The following is an 18,084-nucleotide window of genomic DNA, read 5'->3' as shown; positions in this document are numbered from 1 at the left end:
GGTTTACAGAAAATGGTCCGAAAAAGAGAAAATATCCAGTGAGCAGCAGTTGTGTGGAGGAAAATGCTTTGTTGATGTCAAAGGTCAGAGGAGAATGGGCAGACTGGTTCCAGATGATAGAAAGGCAACAGTAACTTAAGTAACCACCCATTACAACCAAGGTATGCAGAATACCATCTTTGAATGCACAGCATGTCAAACCTTGAAGCAGATGGGCTACAGTAGCAGAAGACCACACCGTGTGCCACTCCTGTCAGCTAAGAACAGGAAATGGAGGCTACAATTCGCACAGGCTCACCAAAATTGGCCATTAGAAGATTGGAGAAACGTTGTCTGGTCTTATGAGTATCGATCTCCCTAGAGATGGTTGTGCGTGAAAATCCCAGTAGATTAGCAGTTTTTTAAATACTCAGACCAGCCCATCTGGCACCAACAACCATGCCATGTTCAAAGTCACTTAAATCCCAGCTGCATCCGACAGCAGCAAAAGACCACTCCAGGTGGAAGTCCTATCAGCTAAGAACAGGAAACAGAGGCTACAATTTGCTCAGGTAAAACCTGATTTAGGCCAGCCAAGCCTGCAGTCTCATGCTTGTGCTATTGTGTTTGTAACACATGCTCTAATCTCCCCGTTTGTCTGCCCTGCCTTGCTAGTTTGTATTCTCTCATTAATGACTTCGGATCAGATATTGACTACTCTCTGAACCCTGTCTGCCTTTTGACTATGGATTTAACCCTGACTACCCTGAACCTTGCAAAGCCAAACAGAAGTGGGTTGCCACTACCTGTCAAATGCTTAAAGAGTATAAGCAGTCTCCATCTGCTTATAAGTACAAGTCCAATTCCAAAAATGTTGGCAACAGGTGAATACAAAAATCTTTATTGCATAAAGGAGTGGGCAGCACAGTGGCTAAATGGTTAGCACTTCCACCTGGCAGTACTAGGGTCATCAGTTTGAATCACAACCACAACACCACCTGCCTGGAGTTTGCATGTTCTCCCTGTGCCTGCGTGGGTTTCCTCCGGGTACTCCGGTTTCCTCCCACACTCCAAAAAACATGCTGATAGGTTAATTGGATCCTGTCTAAATTGTCCCTAGTATATGTATGAATGTTAGTGACTTTAGATTGTATACCCCTTGAGGGTTAGGGACTGAGGTGAATGTACAATATATACAGTTGTGTTCAAAATAATAGTAGTGTGTTAAAAAAAGTGAATAAAGCTCAAAATCCTTCTAATAGCTTTTATTTCCATACACACAAATGCATTGGGAACACGACACATTCTATTCCAAATCAAAACATGAAGAAAAATATATCAAATTTGTGTTGTTCCTCTAAAAAAATTGAAGAAAAAGTGAATATTAGACGGTTCAAAAAAATAGCAGTGTTTGTATTCTTCTTTACAAACTCAAACAAAAGCATAGACTGAAAATACCGTTCCTCATTAAATAATACTAGTTATATATATAAGGAGACTGACTGCCCTAGATATTATTATTATTATTATTATTATACAGTATTTATAAAGTGCCAATAGTTCGCTCAGCGCTGTACATTACAAAGGGGGACAGAACATGTGACAGAACAATACCAATACAATGCAAAACATGCTAATTACTAGAACCAATCCCCTGTATAGCTGTCTCTGCACCAGCTGTAAGCTGGCTTCTTCTCCTCTCCCTCCTGCCACACCAATCACCCTCCCTGTGCACCATACCTTTCCCCCAACTGCCCGTGCCCCCCTACCCTCGCAGTGTTGGCAGCTTCCATCCTCCCCTTCCCTCCGGCTGCTGTAAGCACACAATAGGATCCTTCAGGATGGAGAGTGGCGGAAGTGTTTGGTAAATATGTCATATTTACTAGCCTCTTTCCTGAATGATCACAATGAGTGATTGTTACCGTTCACTCACTGTGTTCATTCATAACTGAAGCACCCTAAACTGTATTTATTTGGGAGGGCCCTTTCAGGTTGACTGTATGGGGCCTCGTGGTTTCTAACAGCAGCCCTGGTTCAGGCCATGCATTCCTTATTGCACTGAGACTAATCACTATGTTATGACCATTGTTCAAATGTTGACATTGTTGCTTCTGTAAGACAACAAAAAAATACAAAATTCTTCTTCAATAAAAAATCGATTGAAATATAAAAAGCACTTTACATGAGATGAACTTTTGTACCAGGATCTTCTCCGTACACATTCAAGAATCTACTATCCGGTGAGCACTTCCTTGTGTGGCTTTAGGAAAGCCTAGGACCAGAGCAGGGTCCACCTACACTAGACTTTACAAAAACAAAAATAAAATTCCTAAAGACGTACGTCGAAGAAAAACGTGATTCCATCATAGCCGGGACAGAGGCTTGGAACGCATGCCGGCCGTCTTAATTTGATTACACAAGCAATACATGGTGGTGCCGGCTTCTGGGGCACTATATCATGTGAGTCCATCCAGTTTGTTTAATCCCTACTGTTGCCTTATTAAATACTATACTTAGAACGGTTTTCATTGCTGTGATTCCTTTCGAGTGGTATGGCATAAACAGCAAGGATTACCTATCCCAACCCCTCCAATTATTGTTTGGGGAAACTATTGGAAACTATACATCAGTCCTCTTGGTGATCTAACCATGAAGTGTGGGTGATGGTGACCATATGTGGAGGAACCTCTAGAGATCATCCTGGTCTATAAAACACAATGCAATATATGACCACTGTAATGGGGTCATACAGGTCTGGTGAGTGATCCATTCATTTGCCTTTGTACTCCACATATGGATTTCTTTGTCACCAATTTTTGAGGTCTAAGAAAGAACTGTCACAATTTGAATTCATTCAGCACATGGTGGGAGCATAAGGACGTTTTATGCAATTAGGATGACTTAGTCATTATCTATATTTTGTTTATTATTTGGTTTACCCTCCCTGTTGGTATTCCTGAGTGTAACTCGGGGTAAAGTTTCAGTACCACAAGCGGTAACCCCGAGCTACACTCAGGAATACACTGCACTGTTGCTCTGGGATCTCTTCTTCACTTAACTTGTCCTGCGATCCCGCGATGTCCCCCCTGCAGTGTCCCCTGTAATGTCCTCCGGCCGATGCCGGCATCTGTCTTCTGGGTTCCGTTCTCTGCGACGTCAGAACGTACGGGGGACGGAACTGGCGGGAAATTTGAAAATGTGAAAAAGTGACATTCATTAACCTCCCTAGCGGTATGATTATTTCAGATTTTTGGTGCTGAAAGCGGTACCATTATTTTGCATGGAAATATGTAGTTTTTTTATTGTAGGCTGTAATATTTAGGAATAACTCACTGAAATCTGTCCAGACAAGAGTCTAGTAAACATCCCGGGTAGGATAAAATTTGAAACACGAAATCATAAATTATAATTTAATAAATAATCATAAAAAATAATAATATAATAATAATACATTTAATTCAATAATATAATCAAACCAAAAACACTGAAATGTGAAATATAGCGCCAAGTTCGCACATCGCTGAGCAAAGTCGCAGAATCGTTTTCAGTGTCTGATGATGAATTTCCCCCACGAATCATTATCACTCAATTCTGCAAGTGGTTCTGATTTACTATCGCTGTTCTCTAGCCGTTCTAAAACCGCTTTTGACCTAAAGGGACACTTTTTGGACGCCATGTACTTTGCAGGCAGGGCGCCGGACACAGCACTCGGGACAAAATGTATGTGAAATGGGTTGAAACAGCAATGTTTTACTATGTAAAATTTGTTTGGAAAAAAATGAAATTTTTTAAAATTTTCAAATTTCCCACCGCCGGCGGCGCCCGTACGTCCCGACGTCACAGGGACCGGAACACAGAAGCCGGATGCCGGCATCGGCTGGAGGAAATGGCCGGGGATGCTGCAGGGGACACATCGCGGGAGCGAAGGACAAGGTAAGTGCTGCAGGGAATCCCTATGCAGCGCCGCATGGTAAGCCCGAGTGTAACTAATCAGACCGCTAGGGAGGCTACACATTGTTTGATATTTGTATTTATTCACAATCAGGGGCGGACTGACCATTTGGAAACTCGGGCAGTGCCCGAGGGCCCGGGGTCAGTAGGGGGGATGCCCCTGGTACCTTTTTCATAGGCTTTTTTGAGTTTGGGCAAGGACATGGGCCCCATGATCCCTATTGCCCGGGGGCCCCATGAGTTGTCAGTCCACCCCTGTTCACAGTATTCATTATTCAGTTTTCCTATTGGGTTTATAGGGTACATTTATATATTTTATATTCTTGTTAAGTACAGCGCCTATCTATTCACTATTAATCTAAACTAGACTTTAGTCACGGATTAAGGAAGAATGACTTTATGATAAACCCATCAGAACCAATTTCTACTTTTGGACTTTTGGTCCTGTGCTGTTACACACATATCAGGCAATTGGAATGGATTGGCATTGTAGCGGTGCAGGCAATGGTAAAGGTGAGTATTCCCTTACTTCTTTACAGATACAAGATGTCTGGGAAATATTAATTTAGAGGCAGGATTGCTTTGAAGTAGCGAGGTGACTCGACGTGTCTTTTGTTCCTCTTTCAGCATGTTGGAATGTAAGAAAAAGTAACCTCTTTATAGCTTTCAGTCATATTCTTGCTTCTAAAATCTAAGATTCATTATGATAAATGATCTTTCTGGACTCTGTTCTTGTACTCTAACATTTTATTTTTTCACCATAGACATATCAAGAATGAACAGCAACTGTCTGTGTTTGCTGCTCCTCACTGTTTTGGCTATTGGTGAGTGTTTATATGTAAACTTTATGTTTTCACCCCCAAGAATACAAAATCATAGATGTTCCATGGGAATTTTAATGAAAAATCTATTGTTTTTTTTTACCTAATGGTATCAGCTCAATCTAATGATTTTGTTACCTACAGTGAAGGAAATAAGTATTTGCTCCCCTGCTGATTTTAAATGTTTGCCCACTCACAAAGAAATGATCAGTTTAAAAATCGAATGTTCGGTGTATTGTAACACTGAGAGACAGAATAGCAACAACAAATTCAGCAGAAATGCATGTCTAACAAATGATGACTGATCTGCATGTTCATGAGGGAAATAAGGATTTGATCCCCCATCATTCAGCAGGATTTCTGGCTACCAGGTGTTTTTTATACAGGTAACAAGCTGAGATTAGAAGCAGTCTCTTAAAGGGAGTGCTGCTAATCTCATTTTGTTACCTGTATAAAAGACACCTGTCCACAGGAGCAATCAAACAATCAGATTCCAAACTCTCCACCATGGCAAAGACCAAAGAGCTGTCCAAGGATGTCAGGGACAAGATTGTAGACCTACACAAGGCTGGACTGGGCTACCAAACTATGGCCAAGCAGCTTGGTGAGAAAGTGACAACAGTTGGTGCAATCATTCACAAATGGAAGAAACACAAAACAACTGTCAGTCTCCGTATATCTGGTGCACCATGCAAGATCTCACCTCGTGGAGTGTCAATGATCATGAGAACAGTGAGGAATCATCCCAGAACTACACGTGAGGATCTTGTCAATGATCTCCAGACACCTGGGACCACAGTCACCAAGAAAACAATTGGTAACACACTACGCCGACAAGGACTGAAATCCTGCAGTGCCCGCAAGGTCCCTCTGCTCAAGAAAGCCCATGTCCAGGCCCGTCTGAAGTTTGCCACTGAACATCTGAATGATGCAGAGGAGGACTGGTGGGAAGTGTTGTGGTCAGATGAGACCAAAATTGAGTTCTTTGGCATCAACTCAACTCACCGTGTTTGGAGGAGGAGGAATGCTGCCTATGACCCCGAGAACACCATCCCAACTGTCAAACATGGTGGTGGAAACATTCTGCTTTGGGGGTGTTTTTCTGCAGGGGACAGGACAACTGCACCTCATCAAAGGGACGATGGACGGGGCAATGTACCGTCAAATCTTGGGTGAGAACCTTCTTCCCTCAGCCAGGGCCTTGAAAATGGGTCGTGGATGGGTGTTCCGGCATGACAATGACCCAAAACACAAGAAGAAGCACATTAAGGTCCTGGAGTGGCCTAGCCAGTCTCCAGACCTTAATCCGATTGAAAATCTGTGGAGGGAGCTGAAAGTTCGAGTTGCCAAACATCAACCACCAAACCTTAATGACTTGGAGAGGATCTGCCAAGAGGAGTGGGCCAAAATCCCTCCTGAGATGTGTGCAAACCTGGGGGCCAACTCCAGGAAACGTCTGACCTCTGTGATTGTCAACAAGGGATTTGCCACCAAGTACTAAGTCATGTTTTGTGAAGGGGATCAAATACTTATTTCCCTCATGACATGCAGATCAGTCATCATTTGTTAGACGCATTTCTGCTGAATTTGTTGTTGCTATTCTGTCTCTCAGTGTTACAATACACCTACCAGTAGGACTGATCATGTCTTTGTGAGTGGGCAACATTCAAAATCAGCAGGGGATTAAATATTGATTTCCTTCACTGTAATGGTAGCAGCCCAATAATCAAACAAACAGTGTTGTGCAACTTTAGCAGGACATACATGGGTCGAACTCTGAACAATTTTTCGATCGAAAATCAAAAACATCGTTTGTTCTGTAATCCGATGATGCCACTAATGATTTTAAAAATCGGTCGTTTTTCATGAATTTTCCAGCATGCCCGATAAACGAAATGGGGAGGAACAACAAAAATCAGCCGGTGCCATTGCCTCACTAACAGAGGGAAAATCGTCCGATCGTTCAAAAATCGACCCATGTATGGCCAGCCTTAGGAAGGCCATACGTGATGCCATTTTCTTTTATGCAACTACGGGTAATCCCTCCTGTGAAGCTTTTGTGTTCTGCCAGGGGTTGGAGGGTTGGGAAGAGCTGTCCTTGCCGGGAGAACACAGTGATTACTGCGCTATAGCCGCTTGCAATAATCGCCTGCTGAAAATCCGGCATGCTGGTTGTAACCAAACCGACTGATGGATTGACCTGGGCACAATCAGCCTGCCAAAACATGGATCGAATCTCAGCTGGCCCCTGCTGAACCGGATGAGATTCGATCCATCTTTGGTCAGCTTTAGTGTTTATTGAATGAATGTAGAGTAATGTGAAAAGATAGAATGGTAAAATACTGTCACCGGTCACTTTATTAGGTACAGCTTACTAGTACCGGGTTGGACCCCCTTTTGCCTTAAACAAAAAAAAAATGACATAAATCTCATTTATGTGCAGTGTTGCATGACTGCGCAATTGTCAGTTAAAGTAAAGTAAGACTGCGCTCTATAGCAAAATATGGCCTGGTCAGGAAGGGGGGGGGGGGGGAATCTTCTGGAGGGTAAGTGGTTCATATAGATATATTTACTTCTTGTGTGTTTTGCAGTGCTGCCGGTGCGGGGGAATGTGGTTAGCCGTAGAGACGTTGGTAAGCTTGATTAACCTACATGTAATATTACATCATGCTGGAGGCTTGAACCGGGGAAATAAATGACTTCCATGATGCAATGAGGGAATCCATGATCTGCAATCAGTACTAGTTTTCACATAGAAACCTATATATAGTGAATGCCGGGTCCGGGGAGAGCGGATATAGTGAATGCCGGGTCCGGGGAGAGCAGATATAGTGAATGCAGGGTCCGGGGAGAGCAAATATAGTGAATGCAGGGTCCGGGGAGAGCGGATATAGTGAATACAGGGTTCCGGAAGACTGGATATAGTGAATGCAGGGTCCTGGGACACCAGATATAGTGAATGCAGGGTCCTGGGACACCAGATATAGTGAATGCAGGGTCCAGGGAGACCGGATATAGTGAATGCAGGGTCCGGGGAGACCGGATATAGTGAATGCAGGGTCCGGGGAGACCGGATATAGTGAATGCAGGGTCCGGGGAGACCAGATATAGTGAATGCAGGGTCTGGGGTGACCGGATATAGTGAATGCAGGGTCTGGGGAGACCAGATATAGTGAATGCAGGGTCCGGGGAGACCAGATATAATGAATGCAGGGTCCGGGGAGACCGGATATAGTGAATGCAGGGTCCGGGGAGAACGGATATGCAGGGTCCGGGGAAACCGGATATAGTGAATGCAGGGTACGGGGAGACCGGATATAGTGAATGCGGGGTCCTGGGAGAGAGCGGATATAGTGAATGCAGAGTCCGGGGAGAGCGGATATAGTGAATGCAGGGTCCGGGGAGACAAATATAGTGAATGCAGGGTCCTTGGACACCAGATATAGTGAATGAAGGGTCCAGGGAGACCAAATATAGTGAATGCAGGGTCCTGGGACACCGGATATAGTGAATGCAGGGTTCGGGGAGACCGGATATAGTGAATGCAGGGTCCGGGGAGACCGGATATAGTGAATGCAGGGTCCGGGGAGACCAGATATAGTGAATGCAGGGTCCGGGGTGACCGGATATAGTGAATGCAGGGTCCGGGGAGACCAGATATAGTGAATGCAGGGTCCGGGGAGACCAGATATAATGAATGCAGGGTCCGGGGAGACCGGATATAGTGAATGCAGGGTCCGGGGAGAACGGATATGCAGGGTCCGGGGAGACCGGATATAGTGAATGCAGGGTACGGGGAGACCGGACATAATGAATGCGGGGTCCTCGGAGAGAGCGGATATAGTGAATGCAGGGTCCGGGAAGACCAGATATGCAGGGTCCGGGGAGACTGGATATAGTGAATGCAGGGTATGGGGAGACTGGACATAATGAATGCGGGGTCCTGGGAGAGAGCGGATATAGTGAATGCACGGTCCTGGGACACCAGATATAGTGAATGCAGGGTCCTGGGACACCAGATATAGTGAATGCAGGGTCCCGGGAGACCCTATATATTGAATGCGGGGTCCGGGGAGAGCGGATATAGTGAATGCAGGGTCTGGGGAGAGTGGATAGAGTGAATGCAGGGTCCGGGGAGAACGGATATAGTGAATGCAGAGTCCGGGGAGAACGGATATAGTGAATGCAGGGTCCGAAGAGACCAAATATAGTGAATGCAGGGTCCGGGGAGAGGGGATATAGTGAATGCAGGGTCCGGGGAGACCGGATATAGTGAATGCAGGGTCCTTGGACACCAGATATAGTGAATGAAGGGTCCGGGGAGACCAAATATAGTGAATGCAGGGTCCTTGGACACCAGATATAGTGAATGCAGGGTGCGGGGAGACCAGATATAGTAAATGCAGGGTCCAGGGAGACCAGATATAGTAAATGCAGGGTCCGGGGAGACCAGATATAGTGGATGCAGGGTCCGAGGAGACCAGATATAGTGCATGCAGGGTCCAGAGAGACTGGATATAGTGAATGCAGGGTCCAGGGAGACCGGATATAGTCAATGAAGGGTCCGGGGAGATCGGATATAGTGAATGCAGGGCCCGGGGAGACCAGATATAGTGAATGCAGGGTCCGGGGGAACTGGATATAGTGAATGCAGGGTCCGGGGAGATCGGATATAGTGAATGCAGGGCTCGGGGAGACCAGATATAGTGAATGCGGGTCCCGGGGAGACCAGATATAGTGAATGCAGGGTCCGGGGAGAGCAGATATAGTCAATGAAGGGTCTGGGGTTTAGTAACACTTTAATGTACATTTGCCGTTATCCCCCCATTCTCAGGGAATTGACTCCATATTTGTATATAACAGTTCTATTTTTTCTTGTAGACAACGGTGATACAGCTACTCCGGCCCCTGTCTCAGGTAAGTTATATAGAACTGTTTCCAGATTATATATCAAAATGTATTTGTTGGTTGCTGTTGAGCAGTAAGTAGTCAGACAGCCATGGGCCCCCTTTTCATCTGGGCTCTATAACAGTGGCACAGTCTGCTGTGCTGATAGGCTGGAGGTGTAAAAATCTGCACCGCCTACATATACTGTACATGAGGAGAAAGTTAAAGCTGAACTAACCTGCATCTGAGCATCACAAACCAAAACCACTGTTTAATTCATTCTTAATACTCAAAGCAAACTCTCCCATCCATCCATCCATGTCTCCATGCTTTATTTTGTTGAGAATTCACTTTGAAAAACAAAGAAACCCCCTGCCATTTCTAACCGAGGCCATCTTGAGTATGGGCAGATGACTCATGTAGCATTTACTTCCTGAAATCCATCTGCCCTTAGCTCAGACATGCAGTCAGGAGGGTGGGTGTAGCTGAGAAAGCCTCTCATCCCATGAAAAGCCCTGGGATTTATGACATCATTTTGGCCTAGGAGAGAAACCAGGAAGCAACTGAAGAAATGTTAAAAAAAAATAAGTAAATGTAGCACCCTCCTAGTTAGCTAGGGGGAGCTAGTGTTCAATTGGTAGAGAGGAGGGCTGAGTAGCAGCCTGGGTGTGATAGTCAGAGGGTCAAATTGTGGTCAGGAGCTGAAAGGCAACCTCTCTGGAATTTCCCCCTGCTCTAGGTCTTTAGAGGAAGGTCTAGAAACAGTGGGTGGATCTGAGGAGTGGCTGGCTTGCACTCTTGAGGGATCCTAGCCAATCCCAAACAGAAGGTTTGGCAAGGGGCTGGGACACCCTTTAAAATGTTGGAGCCTGCTCAGTGGCAGGAGAGTTTGGGTGGAATATATGATGCTGAAGGCAGGAGGCTGCGAGAAGGACCTGTGGGGCCTACCTGCAGGCCTGGAGCTGGAAAGGAGGAAAACGTGGAGCTCACTGGTGAGGACCACCTATACAGCAGGGAAGGAGCGGCCCAGCTAATAGGCCTTATAGCACCCACCGACCCATCAGCGGTACAGGAGAGGATCTGAGTGAATACACCTGCACCCCCTGGGCACATAGGGGAAGGTGCACTATGGTGGGAATCCAGATTCGCTGTCTACTTGGGATTGTCCACTTTTAAAGTAACCGACCCCAGATCCCCTGTTCAGGGACACCCCCAGATTGCTGGGTGAAGAGGAAGTGTTCATCTAGGGTCTGGGGTGGTACATTAAGGAGACATTGGCTAGCTCTCTAACAGAGACTGTGCTGCAGAGAAGACTTGTACATAGTTCCAGGAAGTTGTCCCCAGTTCATTGGTTCCCTTGGGTATCCTGTACACCCCTCACCCTATCCCAGCTCAAATCCCCTAAATAAAACCACAAAACCAAAGCTCGGGGACTGATCTCTGACTCTGGATGCAAACCTGTGTACAGATGTGTGCTGTGGCTGTGCAGGATCATAGGGGGACCCAAATATTCTAGCTACACCTAAGGGGGTAGTGCTAGATAAAAAACAGTAAATATAATCTACCTTCCTATCTATTTACTAATGCTCACAGCATAAGGATTAGAAATAGTTCATTTTGATTGAGAGAACGAACTTGCACATTAAATTGTGTTTCATGTAGGAAGGAGGGAATGACCAATCCTACCGGCGCCATGTTATTCAGCCATCCTACACCCTATGCAGATTAGCACAAAGCAGTTGTGCTTCACATTGTACCAAGTGGACGTCAGTTTATTGTTGCACGGCATTCATCGGTTAGAACATGTAGTATATAGTAACCTGTCTGTGTTCCAGATGACTCTGCGGATAAAGTGACACCGACAGCAGGAGGTAAGCAGATATATACTTTGTGAAAAGAACATCCGCAGCATAATGCAGATCATCTAAATCAGTAGAAATGGGATCACTGATGTTCATGGGACAGTACACAGCAGGGGCGGTCTGACAACTCATGGGGCGCCCGGGCAATAGGGGATCATGGGGCCCCTGTGTCCTTGCCCAAACTCAAAAAAGCCTATGAAAGGTACCAAGGGAATCTCATGGAGCCCCCTACTGACCCCGGGCCCTCGGGCAGTGCCCGATTGCCCAAATGGTCAGTCCCAGGGGCGGACTGACAACTCATGGGGCCCCCGGGCAATAGGGGTTCATGGGGCCCCTGTGTCCTTGCCCAAACTCAAAAAAGCCTATGAAAAAGGTACCAGGGGCATCTCATGGGGTCCCCTACTGACCCCGGGCCCTCGGGCAGTGCCCGAGTTTCCAAATGGTCAGTCCGCCCCTGGTACATAGTAGCTAATCAGAAACCTTCTGTAGGGCTCGTTCAGACGTGCAGTCGGGGGGGGGGGGGGGGGGGGGCAGTAAAAGCAGGCATTTGAACAGCGCCTATGACCAGCTACCTAAACGAGGGCATGCAGCTGCTCAGGACTGCACACATGTCATGGGTGATGATGGCTTGCATCACGGCAAAAAATTAAATGGAATGTTGCATTCAGCCATCAGCTCAAGCGAATGCCTCCTGAGCCTGGAGTACTCTTGTAAGGAAATCCTTCGAATGGTCACAATGCTCCTCCTCTGCAGTAAAGCAATCAAAGAAAGACCTCCATAGCGTCCTCCGCAGTAAAGCAGTCAAAGAAAGACCTCCATAGCGTCCTCCGCAGTAAAGCAACCAAAGAAAGACCTCCATAGCGTCCTCCGCAGTAAAGCAGTCAAAGAAAGACCTCCATAGCGTCCTCCTCCGCAGTAAAGCAATCAAAGAAAGACCTCCATAGCGTCCTCCGCAATAAAGCAATCAAAGAAAGACCTCCATAGCGTCCTCCGCAGTAAAGCAACCAAAGAAAGACCTCCATAGCGTCCTCCGCAGTAAAGCAACCAAAGAAAGACCTCCATAGCGTCCTCCGCAGTAAAGCAACCAAAGAAAGACCTCCATAGCGTCCTCCGCAGTAAAGCAACCAAAGAAAGACCTCCATAGCGTCCTCCGCAGTAAAGCAATCAAAGAAAGACCTCCATAGCGTCCTCCGCAGTAAAGCAATCAAAGAAAGACCTCCATAGCGTCCTCCGCAGTAAAGCAATCAAAGAGAGACCCCCATAGCGTCCTCCGCAGTAAAGCAATCAAAGAGAGACCTCCATAGCGTCCTCCGCAATAAAGCAATCAAAGAGAGACCTTCATAGCGTCCTCCGCAGTAAAGCAATCAAAGAAAGACCTCCATAGCGTCCTCCGCAGTAAAGCAATCAAAGAGAGACCTCCATAGCGTCCTCCGCAGTAAAGCAACCAAAGAAATACCTCCATAGCGTCCTCCGCAGTAAAGCAATCAAAGAAAGACCTCCATAGCGTCCTCCGCAGTAAAGCAATCAAAGAAAGACCTCCATAGCGTCCTCCGCAGTAAAGCAACCAAAGAAAGACCTCCATAGCGTCCTCCGCAGTAAAGCAATCAAAGAAAGACCTCCATACCATCCTCCGCAGTAAAGCAATCAAAGAAAGACCTCCATAGCGTCCTCCGCAGTAAAGCAATCAAAGAAAGACCTCCATAGCGTCCTCCGCAGTAAAGCAATCAAAGAAAGACCTCCATAGCGTCCTCCGCAGTAAAGCAACCAAAGAAAGACCTCCATAGCGTCCTCCGCAGTAAAGCAATCAAAGAAAGACCTCCATACCATCCTCCGCAGTAAAGCAATCAAAGAAAGACCTCCATAGCGTCCTCCGCAGTAAAGCAATCAAAGAGAGACCTCCATAGCGTCCTCCGCAGTAAAGCAATCAAAGAAAGACCTCCATACCATCCTCCGCAGTAAAGCAATCAAAGAGAGACCTCCATACCGTCCTCCGCAGTAAAGCAATCAAAGAGAGACCTCCATAGCGTCCTCCTCTGCAGTAAAGCAATCAAAGAAAGACCTCCATACCGTTTTACTGTACTTTTTGCATAAAACCATTTGAAATTGCACTTACATGTATTCCATGCATATGGCACTTTAAAACCAAATATGTCCTGGGATGCTGCTAGCCCCACCTGTAACGGAACCGGACCCCGACTGCACTAGGGTATTTCCGTTAAACTCCCACTTCCCTGACCGAACACAGATCCACGGACACCACCGCTGACCATACAAGAGGCGAGCGCACCAGACTTGAAGGAAAAAAAGTTTCATTGTAATTTTCTTTCAAGAGCAATACAATATTCTGTTGATCCATTGTCACGGGACCCTTAAATGTCGTGGGGCCCACTCTGCTTATTTGGTAATCCAGGACTGAAAACAGATGAGGAGGCAACATATCAACATACATGGCTGCCACACATGAGAACGAGCCTTTAGAGGGTTTTTAAAATATTTTCAGATTATTTATGTTCGAACTAAAATAAACTAGCGAGTAGCAGGTAAATTTGAAATATTGCAGATAACCCATTCTGTTTTTTACCAGTAGATGGCGATCTATGCAATCTCAAACCCTTTGGAATTGATTTCCTGAAGGCAATTAGACTGTGCACTTTGCAAGTTCAGTTGTTCCAGAGCTTAGTAAATGAGCTGAAGCTCTGCTGACTTCCATCAACCAATCATGTGCAAGCAAAAATGCTGTTTTGTTTTTTTTTTCCTTGCATGTGATTGGGTATTCTTTGCAAAGTGCAGCTTCACCTCATTTACTAAGCTCTGGAGCAACTGCACTTGCAGAGTGCTCAGTCTGTTTGCCTTTACTAAATCACCCCCATTTGATAATGCTGAATTCTAGTCATCTTAGAAAATGCTGTGTAGAAATGTATTATTCTTGCTAAAAGTCAGAAGATAAAGCCATCATGTTTCAGGGGCCCAGAACTCCGCCTTCATTGGGGGCTAAGAAACAAGATGACGTAAAATGATATAAATCAGAAGATGGTATACTATAAATATAAATAAAGAAGTTCAAATGTCATAAAAAAGTATGAAACAATAAAAGGTATATATACATTATATTGCCAAAAGTATTGGACTCCGGCCTTTCCACGCACATGAACTGTAATGGCATCCCAGTCTTAGTCCGTAGGGTTCAATATTGAGTTGGCTCCGCCCTTTGCAGCTATAACAGCTTCACCTCTTCTGGGAAGGCCGTCCACAAGGTTTAGGAGGGTGTCTATGGGAAGGTTGGACCATTCTTCCAGAAGCACATTTGTCAGGTCAGGCACTGATGTCGGGGGAGGAGGCCTGGCTCGCAGTCTCCGCTCTAATTCATCCCAAAGGTGTTCTATGGGGTTGAGGTCAGGACTCTGTGCAGGCCTCCACCCCAAACTGGCTCCTCCATGTCTTTATGGACCTTGCTTTGTGCACTGGTGCGCAGTCATGTTGGAACAGGAAGGGGCCATCCCCAAACTCTTCCCACAAAGTTGGGAGCATGAAATTGTCCAAAATTTATTGATATGCTAACGCCTTGAGAGTTCCCTTCACTGGAACTAGGGGGCCAAGCCCAACCCCTGAAAAACAACCCCACACCATAATCCCCCCTCCACCAAACTTTACACTTGGCACAATGCAGTCAGGCAAGTACCGTTCCCCTGGCAACCGCCAAAACCAGACATGTCCATTGGCTTCCCAGACAGAGAAGCATGATTGGTCACTCCAGAGAACACGACTCCACTGCTCTAGAGTCCAGTGGCGGCGTACTTTACACCACTGCATCTGACGCTTTGCATTGCACTTGGTGATGGAAAGCTTGGATGCAGCTGCTCGGCCATGGAAACCCATTCCTATAGGAAACCTATACACACTGTTGTTGGGCTCATCTGAAGGCCACATGAAGTTTGGAGGTCTTTAGCTATTGACTCTGCAGACAGTTGGCGACTTCTGCGCACTGTGCGCTTCAGCATGCGCTGACCCCGCTCTGTCATGTGACGTGGCCTACCACTTGGTGGCTGAGTGGCTGTTGTTCCCAGTTGCTTCCACTTTGTTATAATTCCACAAAGTGGAATATTTAGTAGCCAGGAAATGTCACGGATGGACTTATTGAACATGTAGCCACCTATCACGGGACCACGCTTGGAGTCACTGAGCTCCTGAGAGCAACCCATTCTTTCACAAATGTTTGTAGAAGCAGTCTGCATGCCTAGGGGCTTGATTGTATACACCCGTGTCCATGGAGGGGATTGGAACACCTGAATCACATGATTTGGAGGGCGGGCCCACTATCTTTGGCAATATAGTCTATGTGTGCATCACAAAAAAAGACCATAGATGGGCATCATACAAATACAATGGGTGTTGATTTACTAAAAGCAAAATGACTGTGCACTCTGCACAACCAGTTGCTCAAGAGCTTAGTAAATGAGGTAAAACTTCACTTTGCAAAGAATACCCAATCATGTGCAAGGGAAAGCTATGATCTTTAGAAAAAAGCAGTGGGTTATAGTGCCATCCACAGGAATAGGATGCTAGGTGCAGGCAAAAAGCAAACAAAGCTGACAGCTTCATTTGGTGACCTAATGCCACAACTATCGGAAGGAGTTATATTCTTGGTGTTTTTTGCCCTCTTTCCAGTTGGGTACTGCTTCTGGCTCTGATTGTTTGATCAAAGCAGCGTATCTCAATGAAGGATAGAGACATTTTTTACCCACTGTAAAATTCTTTTCTATGGGGGACACATCTCCCACCATACTAGTTGTTTTGGGCTTGTTGCCAATGTTTGAATAGTTTCTCTATTACTGAGTCTTTCTTGCAATTGTGGGGTTAGGCCACTAGATGGAGCCATCCTCTTTGCTACTTTTTGCTTGGTGTCCTGCCCCTGCAGATGGCACTATAGCCCACAGGTTCTGATCAAAGCCGTGTCCTCAATGAACTCCGAGAAAATAAAATTACTCAGATTACAAAAATTTTACTTTTGCAATTTTAGCAATGGAGGCTGATGTAATTATAGGAGGGTTTTGCATTGTTATTTGCAAATGTTTTAAGTGCTATTTTTTTTCATATTATCTGTGGCTCGCTGCCAGCTGCAATGTTTGGATGGGACTCACAAGCTGAGGGGGGGGGGGGGGGGGGTTCTGTACTACCTGTCAGGTTCCATCCCCCAATCTTCATTCTCTCACTCTCTTTCTCTTTTTGGCAGACTGTAAGGAGGTTGAGTATCCCTGCACTCGGGTGTACTCCGTACAAAAGCCGGTGAAGCAATGCATCAGCTACTTGTGTGTCACCAGGTATGACCAATCCCTTTAAATCCATCTCTGCTGAGAGAACAAGCCATTGGTACTGGAGTTGTAAAGACCCCGGACACTTTAAAGTTGAACTCTAACCAGCTGATAAAAAATCCCCTTTTGGAGGCTCACCCCCCCCCCCCCCCCCATCTGATACTTGCTTAATCTAAGGGCAATATGGTGCCAATATTTTAAAAGGGGTCAAAATCTTCACCAAGTAATTACAGACCTGTTAGTGTAACTTCTATTGTTGGGAAGATACTGGAGAGTTTAATAAAAGACCACATAGAGGAGTTCTTGCTGGAAAAAAAATATTTTAAGCAACAGACAGCATGGATTCATGAAAGACAGAAGATGTCAAACAAATCTGATTTCTTTTTATGAGGAGGTGAGCAAAACTTTGGACAGAGGGGTGGCGGTGGACGTGGTATACTTGGACAGAGGGATGGCTGTGGACGTGGTATACTTAGACAGAGGGGTGGCTGTGGACGTGGTATGCTTGGACAGAGCAGTGGCGGTGGACGTGGTATACTTGGACAGAGGGGTGGCTGTGGACGTGGTATACTTGGACAGAGGGGTGGCGGTGGACGTGGTATACTTGGACAGAGGGATGCCGGTGGACTTGGTATACTTGGACAGAGGGGTGGCTGTGGAGGTGGTATACTTGGACAGAGGGATGTCGGTGGACGTGGTATACTTGGACAGAGGGGTGGTGGTGGACAAGGTATACTTGGACAGAGCGGTGGCGGTGGACGTGGTATACTTGGACAGAAGGGTGGTGGTGGACATGGTATACTTGAACAGAGGGGTGGCTGTGGACGTGGTATACTTGGACAGAGGGGTGGTGGTGGACAAGGTATACTTGGACAGAGCGGTGGCGGTGGACGTGGTATACTTGGACAGAGGGGTGGTGGTGGACGTGGTATACTTGGACAGAGGGGTGGCGGTGGACGTGGTATACTTGGACAGAGGGGTGGCGGTGGACATGGTATACTTGGACAGAGGGGTGGCGGTGGACGTGGTATACTTGGACAGAGGGGTGGTGGTGGACAAGGTATACTTGGACAGAGCGGTGGCGGTGGACGTGGTATACTTGGACAGAGGGGTGGTGGTGGACATGGTATACTTGAACAGAGGGGTGGCGGTGGATGTGGTATACTTGGACAGAGGGGTGGCAGTGGATATGGTATACTTGGATTTTGCAAAAGCGTTTGACACAGTTCCCCACACACGGCTAATGTGTACGGTAAAGTCTACAGGCTGGAAAAA

The 18,084-nt window shown here is 46.2% G+C and overlaps 1 protein-coding gene across 1 annotated transcript in view; it reads left to right on the top strand.

The window, feature by feature from the left end:
• The window catches only part of LOC149447898 (microfibrillar-associated protein 5-like), a 41,935-nt gene that overhangs the window by 14,701 nt on the left and 9,150 nt on the right, over positions 1–18,084 (top strand). The window contains exons 2-6 of the mRNA XM_089651894.1: positions 4,695–4,754; positions 7,343–7,384; positions 9,633–9,668; positions 11,474–11,509; positions 16,731–16,818. Coding sequence (XP_089508020.1) covers positions 4,706–4,754; positions 7,343–7,384; positions 9,633–9,668; positions 11,474–11,509; positions 16,731–16,818 — 251 coding nt within the window. The 5' untranslated portion in view covers positions 4,695–4,705. The remainder of the gene's footprint in view (positions 1–4,694; positions 4,755–7,342; positions 7,385–9,632; positions 9,669–11,473; positions 11,510–16,730; positions 16,819–18,084) is intronic.

The sequence above is a fragment of the Staurois parvus genome, unplaced genomic scaffold (genome assembly GCF_062004578.1).
Source record: "Staurois parvus isolate SC_StPar_1 unplaced genomic scaffold, SC_StPar_1.0 ptg000667l, whole genome shotgun sequence".
NCBI classification, from domain to species: domain Eukaryota; kingdom Metazoa; phylum Chordata; class Amphibia; order Anura; family Ranidae; genus Staurois; species Staurois parvus.
Note: the sequence above shows the minus strand (reverse complement) of the source record. Positions and strands in the feature narration are given on the sequence as shown.